This window comes from Leptodactylus fuscus, chromosome 7, assembly GCF_031893055.1.
Source record: "Leptodactylus fuscus isolate aLepFus1 chromosome 7, aLepFus1.hap2, whole genome shotgun sequence".
In the NCBI taxonomy this organism is placed as follows: domain Eukaryota; kingdom Metazoa; phylum Chordata; class Amphibia; order Anura; family Leptodactylidae; genus Leptodactylus; species Leptodactylus fuscus.
This window is the reverse complement of record NC_134271.1, coordinates 91986151-92002868: the sequence shown is the minus strand read 5'-3', so window position 1 is coordinate 92002868 and position 16718 is coordinate 91986151. Positions and strand designations below refer to the sequence as shown.

At 46.0% G+C, this 16718-nt stretch overlaps 1 protein-coding gene across 2 annotated transcripts in view; it reads left to right on the top strand.

The window, feature by feature from the left end:
- The window catches only part of WDR25 (WD repeat domain 25), a 120650-nt gene extending 106563 nt beyond the window's left edge, over nt 1–14087 (top strand). For both annotated transcript variants that reach the window (XM_075282540.1, XM_075282539.1), the window contains exons 6-7: nt 8484–8624; nt 12010–14087. In XM_075282540.1, the coding sequence (XP_075138641.1) occupies nt 8484–8624; nt 12010–12231 (363 nt within the window). In that variant the 3' untranslated portion in view covers nt 12232–14087. The remainder of the gene's footprint in view (nt 1–8483; nt 8625–12009) is intronic.
- Nucleotides 14088–16718: the final 2631 nt, after the last annotated feature.

Sequence of the window (16718 nt, the reverse complement as noted above, 5' to 3'; positions counted from 1 at the left end):
ACAGAACAATAACCCAAACTGTCCCTGCTCCCCAGAGCTGTTCTCCGCTCCTTTCATTGTCCCTCAACCTGCCTCTCCACGTCACGATTCCACGAACCTAACAGAGGAGCATCTGTGTCCAGATGCTCAAACACTAGAGTCTCCTCCATCTCCGTTCGATTTGGTGGTGGATGACCAGCAACCCACCCTCATCGACGATGATGTGACGCAGTTGCCGTCAGGGCATCCAGTTGACCGGCGCATTGTGCGGGAGGAGGAGATGAGACAGGAGTTGGAAGAGGAAGTGGTGGATGATGAGGACACTGACCCGACCTGGACAGGGGGGATGTCAAGCGGGGAAAGTAGTGTGGATGTTGAGGCAGGTGCAGCACCAAAAAGGGTAGCTAGAGGCAGAGGCAGAGGTCAGCAGCTTAGGCGAAGCCAGGCCACACCCGGAATCTCCCAAGATGTTCCAGTTCGTACCCAGCCCCGAAAAACTCCCACCTCGAGGGCACGTTTCTCGAAGGTGTGGAGTTTTTTCAAGGAATGCGCCGAGGACAGATATAGTGTTGTCTGCACAATTTGCCTCTCGAAATTGATTAGGGGCTCTGAGAAGAGCAACCTGTCCACCACTTCAATGCGCCGTCATTTGGAATCCAAGCACTGGAATCAGTGGCAGGCAGCAACGGCAGGACAAAGGCCGCCTGCCGTTCACGCCACTGCCACTGCCTCTGCCTCTGCCACTGCCACTGCTGACTGTGCTGGCGATGCACTCCAGAGGACGAGCCAGGACACCACTTCATCTGCCTCCGCCACTTTGTTGACTTCTACCTCATCCTCCCCTGGTCCTGTCTTATCTCCTTCTCCTGCACCATCAAAGGCACCATCAGGCGTTTCTTTACAACAACCCACCATCTCTCAGACATTGGAGCGGCGGCAGAAATACACTGCTAACCACCCACACGCGCAAGCCTTGAACGCCAACATCGCTAAACTGCTGGCCCAGGAGATGTTGGCGTTCCGGCTTGTTGAAACTCCCGCCTTCCTGGACCTGATGGCAACTGCGGCACCTCGCTATGCCGTCCCTAGCCGTCACTACTTCTCCCGGTGTGCCGTCCCCGCCTTGCACCAGCACGTGTCACTCAACATCAGGCGGGCCCTTAGTTCCGCGCTTTGCACAAAGGTCCACTTGACCACTGACGCGTGGACAAGTGCATGCGGACAGGGACGCTACATTTCACTGACGGCACACTGGGTGAATGTAGTTGAGGCTGGGACTGCTTCCCAAACTGGCCCGGTGTACCTCGTCTCCCCGCCTAACATTCCTGGCAGGGACACGAGAAGAACACCCCCCTCCTCCTCCTCCTCCTCTACCGCCTCCTCCTCCGCCACCGCCTCCTCCTCCGCCACCGCCTCCTCCTCCGCTGTTAGATTGACCCCAGCTACGAGTTGGAAACGTTGCAGCACTGGCGTTGGTAGACGTCAGCTGGCTGTGCTGAAGCTGATCAGCTTGGGGGACAGACAGCACACTGCCTCCGAGGTGAGGGATGCCCTCCTCGATGAGACGGCAATATGGTTTGAGCCGCTGCACCTGGGCCCAGGCATGGTCGTTTGTGATAACGGCCGGAACCTGGTAGCAGCTCTGGAGCTTGCCGGACTCCAACATGTTCCATGCCTGGCCCACGTCTTCAACCTAGTGGTGCAACGTTTCCTAAAGAGCTACCCCAATGTTCCAGAGCTACTGGTGAAAGTGCGGCGCATGTGCGCCCACTTTCGCAAGTCGACAGTAGCCGCTGCTAGCTTAAAATCTCTCCAGCAACGCCTGCATGTGCCACAACACCGGCTTTTGTGCGAAGTCCCCACACGCTGGAACTCAACGTTTCAGATGTTGAATAGAGTGGTTGAGCAGCAGAGACCTTTGATGGAATACCAGCTACAAAACCCTAGGGTGCCACAAAGTCAGCTGCCTCAGTTTCACATCCATGAGTGGCCATGGATGAGAGACCTTTGTGACATCCTACGGGTCTTTGAGGAGTCCACAAGGAGGGTGAGCTCTGAGGATGCGATGGTGAGCCTTACAATCCCGCTCTTGTGTGTTCTGAGAGAATCCCTGATTGACATCAGGGATAACTCAGATCACACAGAGGAGTTAGGGATAGCATCCGATCCGTCACAGCTGGAGAGTAGGTCCACACATCTGTCCGCTTCACTGCGTTTAATGGAGGAGGAGGAGGAGGAGGAGGAGGAAGAAGAGTTGTCCGATGATGTGATGGTGATACAGGAGGCTTCCGGGCAACTTCGAATCGTCCCATTGTTGCAGCGCGGATGGGTAGACATGGAGGATGAGGAGGAAATGGAGATTGAACTTTCCGGTGGGGCCAGAGGAGTCATGCCAACTAACACTGTGGCAGACATGGCTGAGTTCATGTTGGGGTGCTTTACAACCGACAAGCGTATTGTCAAAATCATGGAGGACAACCAGTACTGGATCTTTGCTATCCTTGACCCCCGGTATAAAAACAACATCTCGTCTTTTATTCCGGTAGAGGGGAGGGCCAATCGCATCAATGCTTGCCACAGGCAATTGGTGCAGAATATGATGGAGATGTTTCCAGCATGTGACGTTGGCGGCAGGGAGGGCAGTTCCTCCAGTAGGCAACCAAGTTCTCACCGGTCCACACAAACGAGGGGCACACTGTCTAAGGTCTGGGACACCTTGATGGCACCCCCTCGCCAAAGTGCCGCCACGGAGGGTCCTAGTGTCACCAGGCGTGAGAAGTATAGGCGCATGTTGCGGGAATACCTTTCCGACCACAGCCCTGTCCTCTCCGACCCCTCTGCGCCCTACACGTATTGGGTGTCGAAGTTGGACCTGTGGCTTGAACTTGCCCTATATGCCTTGGAGGTGCTGTCCTGTCCTGCCGCCAGCGTCCTATCTGAGAGGGTGTTCAGTGCAGCCGGTGGCATCATCACTGACAAGCGCACCCGTCTGTCAGCTGAGAGTGCCGACCGGCTCACTTTGATAAAAATGAACCACCACTGGGTAGAGCCGTCATTTTTGTGCCCACCTGTGTAAAGCACCCCAACATGAAACTCCATGTCTGTACTCAACCTCTCCAATTCCTCCGCATCCTCATACTCATCCACCATAAGCGTTGCACAATTCTGCTAATACTAGGCTCCCTCCACCCTGATTTCCCCCAACTCTGCTGGTTAGAGGCTCCCTCCACCCTGATTTCCACCAACTCTGCTGGTTAGAGGCTCCCTCCACCATGAATTTGCCCAAACTGGGCTGTTTAGAGGCTCCCTCCACCATGAATTGGTCCAAACTGGGGTTTTTAGAGGCTCCCTCCACCATGAATTGGTCCAAACTGGGCTGGTTAGAGGCTCCCTCCACCATGAATTTCCCAAAACTTGGCTGTTTAGAGGCTCCCTCCACCATTAATTGGTCCAAACTGGGCTGGTTAGAGGCTCCCTCCACCATGAATTTGCCCAAACTGGGGTGGTTAGAGGCTCCCTCCACCATTAATTGGTCCAAACTGGGCTGGTTAGAGGCTCCCTCCACAATTAATTGGTCCAAACTGGGCTAATTAGAGGCTCCCTCCACCATGAATTGGTCCAAACTGGGCTGGTTAGAGGCTCCCTCCACCATGAATTGGTCCAAACTGGGGTGGTTAGAGGCTCCCTCCACCATTAATTGGTCCAAACTGGGCAGGTTAGAGGCTCCCTCCACCATTAATTGGTCCAAACTGGGGTGGTTAGAGGCTCCCTCCACCATTAATTTGTCCAAACTGGGCTGGTTAGAGGCTCCCTCCACAATTAATTGGTCCAAACTGGGCTAATTAGAGGCTCCCTCCACCATGAATTGGTCCAAACTGGGTTTTTTAGAGGCTCCCTCCACCATGAATTTGCCCAAACTGGGCTGGTTAGAGGCTCCCTCCACCATGAATTGGTCCAAACTGGGGTTTTTAGAGGCTCCCTCCACCATGAATTGGTCCAAACTTGGCTGTTTAGAGGCTCCCTCCACCATGAATTGGTCCAAACTGGGGTGGTTAGAGGCTCCCTCCACCATTAATTGGTCCAAACTGGGCTGGTTAGAGGCTCCCTCCACCATGAATTTCCCAAAACTTGGCTGTTTAGAGGCTCCCTCCACCATTAATTGGTCCAAACTGGGCTGGTTAGAGGCTCCCTCCACCATGAATTTGCCCAAACTGGGCTGTTTAGAGGCTCCCTCCACCATGAATTTGCCCAAACTGGGCTGTTTAGAGGCTCCCTCCACCATGAATTGGTCCAAACTGGGCTGGTTAGAGGCTCCCTCCACCATGAATTTCCCAAAACTTGGCTGTTTAGAGGCTCCCTCCACCATTAATTGGTCCAAACTGGGCTGGTTAGAGGCTCCCTCCACCATGAATTTGCCCAAACTGGGGTGGTTAGAGGCTCCCTCCACCATTAATTGGTCCAAACTGGGGTGGTTAGAGGCTCCCTCCACCATTAATTGGTCCAAACTGGGCTGGTTAGAGGCTCCCTCCACAATTAATTGGTCCAAACTGGGCTAATTAGAGGCTCCCTCCACCATGAATTGGTCCAAACTGGGTTTTTTAGAGGCTCCCTCCACCATGAATTTGCCCAAACTGGGCTGTTTAGAGGCTCCCTCCACCATGAATTGGTCCAAACTGGGCTGGTTAGAGGCTCCCTCCACCATGAATTGGTCCAAACTGGGCTGGTTAGAGGCTCCCTCCACCATGAATTGGTCCAAACTGGGCTGGTTAGAGGCTCCCTCCACCATGAATTGGTCCAAACTGGGCTGGTTAGAGGCTCCCTCCACCATGAATTTGCCCAAACTGGGCTGTTTAGAGGCTCCCTCCACCATGAATTTGCCCAAACTGGGCTGGTTAGAGGCTCCCTCCACCATGAATTGGTCCAAACGGGTTTTTAGAGGCTCCCTTCACCATGAATTGGTCCAAACTTGGCTGTTTAGAGGCTCCCTCCACCATGAATTGGTCCAAACTGGGGTGGTTAGAGGCTCCCTCCACCATGAATTTGCCCAAACTGGGCTGTTTAGAGGCTCCCTCCACCATGAATTGGTCCAAACTGGGTTTTTTAGAGGCTCCCTCCACCATGAATTGGTCCAAACTGGGCTGGTTAGAGGCTCCCTCCACCATGAATTGGTCCAAACTGGGGTGGTTAGAGGCTCCCTCCACCATTAATTGGTCCAAACTGGGGTGGTTAGAGGCTCCCTCCACCATTAATTGGTCCAAACTGGGCTGGTTAGAGGCTCCCTCCACAATTAATTGGTCCAAACTGGGCTAATTAGAGGCTCCCTCCACCATGAATTGGTCCAAACTGGGTTTTTTAGAGGCTCCGTCCACCATGAATTTGCCCAAACTGGGCTGTTTAGAGGCTCCCTCCACCATGAATTGGTCCAAACTGGGCTGGTTAGAGGCTCCCTCCACCATGAATTGGTCCAAACTGGGCTGGTTAGAGGCTCCCTCCACCATGAATTGGTCCAAACTGGGCTGGTTAGAGGCTCCCTCCACCATGAATTGGTCCAAACTGGGCTGGTTAGAGGCTCCCTCCACCATGAATTTGCCCAAACTGGGCTGTTTAGAGGCTCCCTCCACCATGAATTTGCCCAAACTGGGCTGGTTAGAGGCTCCCTCCACCATGAATTTGCCCACACTGGGCTGGTTAGAGGCTCCCTCCACCATGAATTTCCCAAAACTTGGCTGTTTAGAGGCTCCCTCCACCATTAATTGGTCCAAATTGGGCTGGTTAGAGGCTCCCTCCACCATGAATTGGTCCAAACTTGGCTGTTTAGAGGCTCCCTCCACCATTAATTGGTCCAAACTGGGCTGGTTAGAGGCTCCCTCCACCATGAATTTCCCAAAACTTGGCTGTTTAGAGGCTCCCTCCACCATTAATTGGTCCAAACTGGGCTGGTTAGAGGCTCCCTCCACCATGAATTTGCCCAAACTGGGCTGTTTAGAGGCTCCCTCCACCATGAATTTGCCCAAACTGGGCTGGTTAGAGGCTCCCTCCACCATGAATTGGTCCAAACTGGGCTGTTTAGAGGCTCCCTCCACCATGAATTTGCCCAAACTGGGCTGGTTAGAGGCTCCCTCCACCATGAATTGGTCCAAACGGGTTTTTAGAGGCTCCCTTCACCATGAATTGGTCCAAACTTGGCTGTTTAGAGGCTCCCTCCACCATGAATTGGTCCAAACTGGGGTGGTTAGAGGCTCCCTCCACCATGAATTTGCCCAAACTGGGCTGTTTAGAGGCTCCCTCCACCATGAATTGGTCCAAACTGGGTTTTTTAGAGGCTCCCTCCACCATGAATTGGTCCAAACTGGGCTGGTTAGAGGCTCCCTCCACCATGAATTGGTCCAAACTGGGGTGGTTAGAGGCTCCCTCCACCATTAATTGGTCCAAACTGGGCTGGTTAGAGGCTCCCTCCACCATTAATTGGTCCAAACTGGGCTGGTTAGAGGCTCCCTCCACCATGAATTTGCCCAAACTGGGCTGGTTAGAGGCTCCCTCCACCATGAATTGGTCCAAACTGGGGTTTTTAGAGGCTCCCTCCACCATGAATTGGTCCAAACTGGGGTTTTTAGAGTCTCCCTCCACCATGAATTGGTCCAAACTGGGGTTTTTAGAGGCTCCCTCCACCATGAATTTGCCCAAACTCTGCTGGTTAGAGGCTCAATCCACCCTGATTTTCAAAACAAATGTTGGTGCCAACCTCAACTTACTACAAGGGCCAAATTCACTGCTGGTGACAAGCTCTCCTCACTGCAAGTGCCAAATACACATGTTTCAAGGTGTTTTCCTACTGTCAGAGAGGTGGTATTGAGTGTGTAAAGTGTGTAGTTGTTAGGCTGTGATGTTGGGGTAATAGAGGGTCTTTGGTGTGTTAGATGCCCCCAGACATGCTTCCCCTGCTGTCCCAGTGTCATTCCAGAGGTGTTGGCATCATTTCCTGGGGTGTCATAGTGGACTTGGTGACCCTCCAGACACGGATTTGGGTTTCCCCCTTAACGAGTATCTGTTCCCCATAGACTATAATGGGGTTCGAAACCCGTTCGAACACACGAACATTGAGCGGCTGTTCGAATCGAATTTCGAACCTCGAACATTTTAGTGTTCGCTCATCTCTAAAGCTAAGTATACGTGTGGCTTACTACCAACCACTCGAACAAACAAAATAGCACAGTATGGTATCACCAGACTCTCAGTATTTCAGGACAGGCCCAGGCGCCTCCTCTCACTCCCAGGATCTGCCCTGAAGTACAGGCTCTGCAGCCTTTTATGGCCCAGTAACAAACCTAGGACCCACACTTGGGCTGAGGCCTACACAAGACCTGTGCTGGACCACACATATGTCAGAAATCTGGCGGAGATATACTGTGATCCAGCACTTTGCCTGTCACCTTCTCACATCTTATACAGAGGAATCTAAGTCAAATAAATATTTGAGTCATATGATATGGCCCCCACAGAGCCCTGATCTCAACATCAAGTCTGTCTGGGATTACATGAAGAAACAGAATGGCATGAACAAGCCTACATATGTGGAAAATCTCCAGGCAGTCAGTCTCTAGCACGCTGGGAATAAGTTCCTGCCAAGTTCCTTCAAAAACTGTATGCAATTGTATATAGAAGAACTGATATTGTTGTGAAGGCAAAGGATGGTCACACCAAATATATTTTTTATTTAGATTTCTCTTTTGTTCATTCACTTAATATGATGTTAGTTGAAACTCTTACATTGTAGCACTATTGTAGCTGGTCCTGAGAATGTGGGGGTGCTTTCTTTCAAAATATGGTGCTTTCTATCAAGTACCAATGCCCACCATCAGGTCACTGTGAAATGCAGTTTTAATTGCATATATTTGGAGTCATAAAATATCTATGCCTCTGAATTTATTTTTGGCAGATGGGAGAATGGTTAGTAGTGGGTGATTTAAGGACATCTAAGGGCAGCAAGTTTAAGGACATCTCTGTTTGCTTTCACTCTGTCCGGTAAAAGATATCATTGGAGCGTTTTACTCCTTTACCTCTATATACATTTTTCTTCCTTATGTGCTTCCACTTTGTTTTGTTAGGTGAAACATATTGAGGAGATTTGCTGAGACCAGTGCTTGGTCGTAGTGCTCACTTGAGCCCCTCACTTCTGTCTCAAACAGTCCAAGGACCAGAGGGAAGGGTGAATGTAAACTGGTGGTAGATGATTAACACTTTTTTTTAAATTATTCCACCTCATCCCCCAGGACCAGAGTTAGTTGTTGAATAATAATAATAATAATAATAATAATAATAAATAGTATTTCATGATAGAACTATCAAAAAACAAAATTACCAACCAAGTATTTATACCTTGAGTATTACTTGGGAAGTTTCATTTGATTTTGTGGAAGTCATTGGTATTGCAGGTCACCTAATGCATATAAAATATAGTATTGCAACTTCTTCAGAATTGTAAATGTGCATCCTCTACTTTCCAGGAACGGTACACCTGTCCAAGCCTTGCTCTGCACCCAAAGGAGAGTGTTTTTGCAGCACAGACTAATGGAAACTACATTGCTTTATTCTCTACCCAGCGCCCTTATAAAATGAATAAGAAGAGAAGGTTTGAAGGACATAAGGTAATGAGTGTGTAACTTACTGCAGTGTATTACCATTCTTATCAATGGGGGCAGTATCATAGTCCAATTTCTTTTGTCCGTGGGGGTAGTAGAATTATACTTGTTATATACTGTCCATAGGAGCAGTATCATAGTTGTTATATGTCTATAATACACTCATTGCAAAAAAATAACACAACAAGAAGGAGTTATTGAAATTGAATGAACCTTTATTTGTGAGAATGTAATGATGATATATGTCAGTTATTATACAACATTTGCCAGGACACAAGATGAGATAAATAATAATAATGCATTTTATCTATATAGCGCAAACACGTTCCACAGCACATTACAGTCAGAGGGTTCATGTTCAGGCAAAATGAGGCATTATAGTATGATAAATCAATTCACACTGTAGGAGTGAGGGACTTTCTCGCAAGAGATTATAATCTATGAGATACGGTTGCGCATAGAGGCATACTGGTTCCATATGGTATCATGTGGCACATTTGCTCACAGATGGTGCAGCTGGACCTGTAGATCCTGCATGCTCATAAGCTGCTGAAGCTGACATCTCAGCTGGTCCCATAAATACTCAAGTGATGATAAATTTGGTAACCAAGCAGGTCAAGGAAATGCTTCAATTCACCAGAGAAACTCTTGCAGTTTGTGGGTGAAGATAATCCTGCTCAAAATTTGGAAGCCCTGGGCCACATACTGATAGGGGAAAAAATGTACATTGTGAGCTCTACAGTATGTGGGACTCACAATCTAAGATAAGATAAGATAAGATATTCCTTTAATAGTCCCACAATGGGGAAATTTCAGTGATACAGTTTCATAGATGGTACAGTAGTAGCCAATCCTGAATTCTGCATGTTGCAGTGTAGTTTTCCATCACTTTCTGGCTGTGTTCTTCTCGTATGAGCAGAGTTACAGTAAAACACTAATAGTCTTATAAAAGAATCACTTACTATTCCTCTTTAAATTCCTACACTTTGCATTATAGAGGTAGACGTTAGTTTGTTTCCTGGGCTGCGTACATGAATTGAGCGCTGTAGGTAATAGACAATAGACTTCCGTCATTCAGGAAGCAGGGCTCTGCAATCCTTGTCTGGGTCATATATTATTCATGCAGAGCTCTGTGTCTGAATGTAAATGTTTTACCTGTGGCGGTGAATGCAGGGGGTTGGGTACACCACTCAGTAATACAAGTTAATATTTAGTTTCTTGGATTGACTTCTAGGCTGTGGGTTTTACTCATTTAGTTTCATTTGAACATTATTAGAAATTCAGGCTTCACCCCTTGCTGCAGTCCAAAGTTTCTTCCCTATAGCCTCCCCGTCATTAAATACAACCTGGGCACAATGGAAAGTGGAGTATTTCTCTACCTGATCTTAAAGGGAATGTATCAAAAAAATTTTGCTTATTTATTAACACCAGATGCAATACTTTTTTTTCTAATCTGTTTTTATTTTTTGATTGTAGAGTTTACTGTATCGTGTATGTACTTTATTCTGTTTTGTAGACATAATTCTGGGGGCTGCCTTCTTGTGTGAGCTTCTCTGCACTGTTATCAGTGTTTAGCGATATAGCATTGCCATGGCTATAGACAGCTTTAGTCTGGAGCTGACTCATTGAGATTTATGGCAGAGGTTTTCACATGTGCTTATTGCAGGGAGGGGGAGTAGATAAACTGTGGCTTCATCTATTGTAAGTAGTGTATGTAAAGCTGCCATATACATTAGATTTTTATTGACAGGAATAGCCTAAATAAGTTCTTAAAATTATGTTTAACCTTAAAACTTGGATTAAAATAGGTCATTTTTCCTCTGATGTGTTCCCTTTAAGCCATAGGATTTCAACGATTTAGGAGAATAACAGAGCATATGTATGGCAAATAGATGGCAAGAGATGTAAGAATGATTCCTCAGCACCTTCGGACCTACACCTGATTTAAAGGCCGGGTCGCAGTTTGCCCTAAAGATCTTTTCATCCACTGCTTGCCATGCACTATAACTGCTTTGCAAGCACACCTTACTATTGTGACTAATAATCATATAGTTTAGATATTACACCTTTAACCTCAATGAGATTCTTCATAAAGTCTGAGTATTCAGTTCTAGTGATCCAAGTAATATGACATCTTTTTTTCTACCCCAAGACCTGTATTACTATTCCATTTAAAGTGATCCCATCTGTCCTCCAAACCACAGACTAAATGAAAAGAAACCTTTCAAACCCATTTCACATCTTATTAATTATCATATTTGTTGTATCATGTATGTAAAAGGTAACCATGTTCCCCCCATATAATGTATTCAAACCTTTCTTTAGATTTGGGGAAATGGGCAGAGGTGCAAAATATTAAAAATCTGTTTTTGGTGACAAAATGTTACCCTCAAACTGTATTTGTGGCGGCCATAGTTAAGAACAGGTGCTCTGGCAGGGTTGGCCATTTCCCGGTGCACCAAACAATTCATTTGCATATGGATAAAAACGTGCTTTTCTCATCAGCAAGATGACAGGATGATTTGACTAGATTTACAGAATGCAGTGTTTACTTTGCTATTCCAGACATTGAGAAGCTAAGGGGGCGTTCACACTACCGTCAGTGTCCGCTGCTAGTGTCCATTCAAAATCTTGCGCAGACATTAGCAGCAGACACTAGCTGTGTCCGTGACATTTTGCATTCATTTAAATGGAAATCGGGTGCATTCTTTTACAGTCGTGCCTGTCCTTAACTGTCCGTTCCCAAAGATGTCCGACTTTTCAAGCAGACAGCAAAGCCCCATTATGGTCAGTGGGGTCTGTAGAGCACCATTGATGCCTGCTATTTTAGTGGACTAGAACTATGGACACAATGGCGAGATGTGAACCTAGCGTAATCCTGTGCTTTTCTAGTCAGTATCCTGGCAACAAGCATTTCTGCCTGCCGGTGACACTGCTGGATCTCCGCACTATAGTGGAGAAGGTGCAGCCCTTCAGCTTTCTGCCTTTGAAGATGGTCTCCAGCCCTAAGACCAGAGGGCAGATTGGTATTATTATATTTTTGTTTGTTATGTTTTCCTTAATCCCGCAGTTTAGTGGAGCAAGAAAAGATGGGGGACACAGCAGGAGATACAGAGGCTGAAGGTTCTCTATAACAAAGATTATTATGTTTTCTCCCTCTGAGCATTCCAAAATCTCCCTGCAGTCTTGTAAAACAAGAAGAAAGTTATTGAACAAATTGAATTCATTCAGTTGATTACGAGTCTGACGGTGTAAGTAGCCGAGATGAGGGAGAAGAGGCGCCTTCCAATTGTTTACAGTAAAAACAAATGGTTTTGCTGCGATCCCCAGTGAGAAGTAAGGATTACTTATGCAGAAAAACTCATTAAGACACTCTGTCTCCTTCAAACAGGTGGAAGGATTTGCTGTTGGATGTCAGTTTTCTCCCGACGGATCCATCATCGTAACAGGCAGTTCAGAAGGAAACGTCATCTTTTACAACTACCAAACATCCAAACTCATCCACACTCTCCCCAGCCACGGAAGTGCGTGCCTAGGTGTCCATTACCACTCGGTGCTTCCGTCACTGCTGGCAACCTGTTATTGGGATGGAGAGATCCAAATTTGGGAGTGAGCAACTATGGACATTTTTTTTCATTTTTCTTTCAAATAATTTATAAATGTTCTTACTTTTCTGCAGCATTAATGTGTGCCTCTTGTTTCATACATTTCTCCTTAGGCCGCTGTAGGTTCAATCTAATGATGTGTGCAACCTGCATATCCTCTCTCTGGTTGGACGAGGTCTTTTTGTTTCAATATCATGGCTGTGCTGTGTGCTCTGAGCAATAAGTTGTCTTCCATACTGCTCCCACCTTGTCAAGCTGTTATATACTAAAAAAGAGATTCTGCAGTTGCATCCCCCTCCTCTCCTTTTTATTTTCTTCAATGTGTTTTGTTCAGCGATGAGGTTGCTGAACCTGGAGCCTACAGCCTGCTGGTAGGTGAGGAACATGACACTTACCCCTAATAATTAATTGCTGATGGGTATGCTTCAAATATTGGTAGAAGTTCGAACTTTTATCAAAAATGTGTAACAAAGTTGTTAAAATGCATTAAGTTTTGCAGTCATGCCCTGCTGGATCAGGAGCTCTCAAGAGGAAACTGCATCACCAGAGTTGACTATGAGTTTACCATAACTTGGTAAAGGCTCCTGCTTTCTAGGTACATATAGTATTTGGGATGTGTGAGGCATATCTGAGGCTTTTGTGGAACTGTAAGGCCATAAAGCAATAGGTTAGGCCTCATTCATGTTTCCAATTAGAAAATCAGTAGGGCTTGCATTGTTGAGCACTCCAGGAAATATTTTGCACTTATAATGGTAATTCACCAGCAATATTCTAGTGCAATGCAATTTGTTTCCTTCTAGGTAAGTTGCAGTTTTAAAGATGTTGTCAGTTGTCATGGCTAACTTCCTCCGAAATGCAGGAGGCTATCTGCATACAGAATATCAGATTGCTCCTGGAAACTCCTTGACTTACCCACCCAGTTCTGGCTTTGTTGTTCTTGTCCAGGTCCCTCTAAGCACAGAGTGCTGCTGCAGATAAGAATGAGTGCAGAGATGTAATAGGTGATTGCCTACCATTATTAGATGCAGCATTATAAAACTCCCCTGACTTGCTGAGCTATTCCTGTGTGCCATAACCAGAATTTACAGGTTATGTCTATAGGATGAAGCTTCCCACTGCTCTCTTCTGCCTCCTCCTTGTAAGAGCCAACAAGGATAAACTTATCACAAGTAGGGGGCACAGAGGTTCTGCAGCATGAATTAGGGGGCAGCTATTCTATGCCATTGATCTATCCCCTGCTACCTTTAGATGGGGCGTAGAGCAGAGAAAGTACATTGTAATAAGACTTTTTGCCCTTTTGTGTATAGAAAATGTAGGCAGCATTAGAGATGCAATATCAGAGGGGTAAAGGCTCTAACTAAATCAGGTATTCACAAGCCATATACATACATTATTCTTTAAAGTGGATCAGCTAGATTAATATGCTGCCCTAAGTAAGGGCAGCTACTAGTTTGGTTTTACTAGTAGCTGCCAGCACAAAAATATTTGTGCCATCTGGCTACTAAGGGAGCTGAAAGAATAAACCAGACATTTAGTTCAAGGCTTTGGTGTATTCCTTGTGCAGTGATTGACAGGCTGTAGTATATTCACATATATACACAACATTCTCCACAATGGAGTACTGTCCTCATACATCCACCAGGCTCATAAACTACATGTCCAATTTTAGCACACATAGATACAACATTTTCCTGTGTCATTTCGTCTACTAGTAGTACAGTCATGTCACTGTAATATATTGTCCTTACATAGGACAGCATATTGAGCTGACAAATCCACTATAATAATAGCATGTGCTGCAGTATACAAAGTGTTTCTTAAAAACAAAATCTCCACCCACACAATTACCTTTTTTTCTGCATAATATACAGACGCTAGATACAAGTAAGGTGCGGGTGGAATTGCTTTTTTAAGGCGATTTTATGTAAATAAAACATATTTGTACAATAAAATGTTTTGGAACTTTCTCATTTACTTCACACTCTTTGGATGTCCACAACAAACATTCTCTTTCACTGGCAGGATACAGAGTGTGATACTGGTATTGGTAGAGACAATCTTATTTCTTATCAGCCTCGGAGGAGAGGAGGATATACTGTATATTTTACTTATGACAACAGGACAAGGAGAGAGATTTTTGTTCTGGTTCGCTTACTGGATGCCATTGTAACAAACATAAGCAACATTAGGGTACATTCACACATTGTGGTTTAGAACGGCCTCTGAAAGCTGCACATCTGTTTTTTGTGAAGCAGTTATTGGTCACAAATTTTTTTCGGGTGAATCCCATTTATTCTAAATTTCATTTTGTAACAACCATGCTGCTATTAACTTCCATAAATCTCTGGATAGCTTTCAGAGGGCATGGCATACCAGTTACTGAGAATCTTGAACACTTATTTCTTTAGGCTGGATTGCCAAATATATGAAGTGGATTAGCTGAGCAGAGTGGATGAATTTTTATCAAATCTGCCAATAATCCATCATTGAATCCATCTATTCCACACTGATGTTTGATAGTTGTGTATAATAATCATTTCCCCAAGTAGGGACATCCTGCTGAGCTTGGGTTTATAAAGAGAAGCCATGTATACAGAATCTAAATAGAGCTGCAGTGTAAAGCATGGGTTAAATGCCAACAGTCATACCAATGTGCACGAAAAAAGTGGGGTGCCACTAAAAAAAAAAAACGTGTGCAAAGGATGCTCAGAAGCTGTGGGTACCCATCCCAAAAGAGAATAGGCACCCCGACTCGCTCAGGGCTACTGGACCTCAACGGCACCAAGTAGCCGAGAGTCACAGAAGACAGACTGCCAAAGCAGAGAGTCCACACTTGCTCCTTTCCCCTTGGGCTGCCACCACCTAGGGTACCCAGAGCCGATCCTACATCCAGTTTCTTCCTGGGCTTCCACCACCTGGGATACTTCTGGTCTCAGATCCCTTGCCTACTTCCACTGAAGCAGAGGCAGGTCTCAAGAATAGAGGGGAGAGCCCATTACAGACTCTCAGCCCCTCTCTAGACATCGGGAAGGTCCCAAAAGGGCACCACATCCCTTCATCCACACACAAAACGTGACAGGAGTGACAAAACAAAATGTGACATGGGTAAAGCATGGTTAAAGGCAAAGTAGCAGCCTGGGCCTTTAATGAGACTGGAGATAGACTTCAATAGGTGTCAATTTAAGTGCCCATGACAAAGCTTAAAGGGAATCTGTCATTGGCAAAACACATTTTTAACTAAAGCCACATTGGAATAGCCTTTATAAAGGCTATTCTACTCATACTTTTCTTTCTATTCAACTTGCCACCTTTTCTACAAAAACACATTTTTATATGCAAGTTATGCACAGGGAGCATTCCTCCTGTGCTCCGAGCACACCAGCGTCATTCCCTGCTTGCCAACCACTCGGGTAAGAAGTCACAGAAAAATAACCGACGGGGCATGCATGGGATTTTCATCATGAAGAGCACAGCGTTGGATGTCTACGCAAGAAAGAGGAAGACCAGAATATAAAGGGGGCAGTGACTAGGATGCCGTAGGGGGCGGCGAGCAGGAGATAACACTCTGGTGTACTCAAAGCACAGGGAGATCACCCCTTGTGCTCCCTGAACATAATTTGTATATGAAGATAAATGTTTTTTTTTTTTTTCATAAAAACTGTGGCGAACTGAATAGAAAAAAAGACATGAGTGCAATATCCTCAATAAAGGCTATTCCTACGTGATTTTAGTTAAAACGTGTTTTGCCAATGATAGACTCCCCTTAACAGATGGTACACAGATGGCATCCATGTGCTGTGCATGTTTTCCACAGACACATATACATTTCAATGAATCAGCTGAGATTGCATCACGGACAGGAATAGGACTTGTCCTGACTCACAGCCACCCCTCCCAGTGGAGCCATAGAAAAGAGTGGGTCAGTATGCTATATAAAAATGATAGCACAGTGATGTAAACTAAGGTCATGTGACTGTAGATTAAGCTGGGGTCACTGATCAGAGACATGTCCTAATAAAATAACTTTGACACTAGCATTACAAGTTGCTTTTTGTTGTACCCAAGATCTCATGAACTGCTAAACTGTGTGAAAGGTCCTAGAAGAGCTGTAGTGAAGCATCTCCCATTACAGTGTCTACAGAAATGGCAGAACAAGTCCATGCAGAGCTTCACTCAGGTAAGAAGAAACTTAGGGTAAGTATATACCCCGTGCTCCTATCATAACAAATATGCAAAATTAAATAACTTTATTGAACATTTTGAGCACGTCACAGAATCGGCTTGCTATTGCTTGCATATCTTGCAGGAAATCCAGCTTGGTCTTTTTCTTGTATTCTACTTGGCAATGCTCCATATGATTGACAGGCAGAAGCAATTATCGTGCCAGCCTTCTGAAAGGTGCGGAGATCGGTCAGTAACCAGCCGTACAATATGCAGTTAGATGATTCTGTGAGGTGCCGCTCCACTTACCTCTGCCAACCTCTGGAGTCAGCTG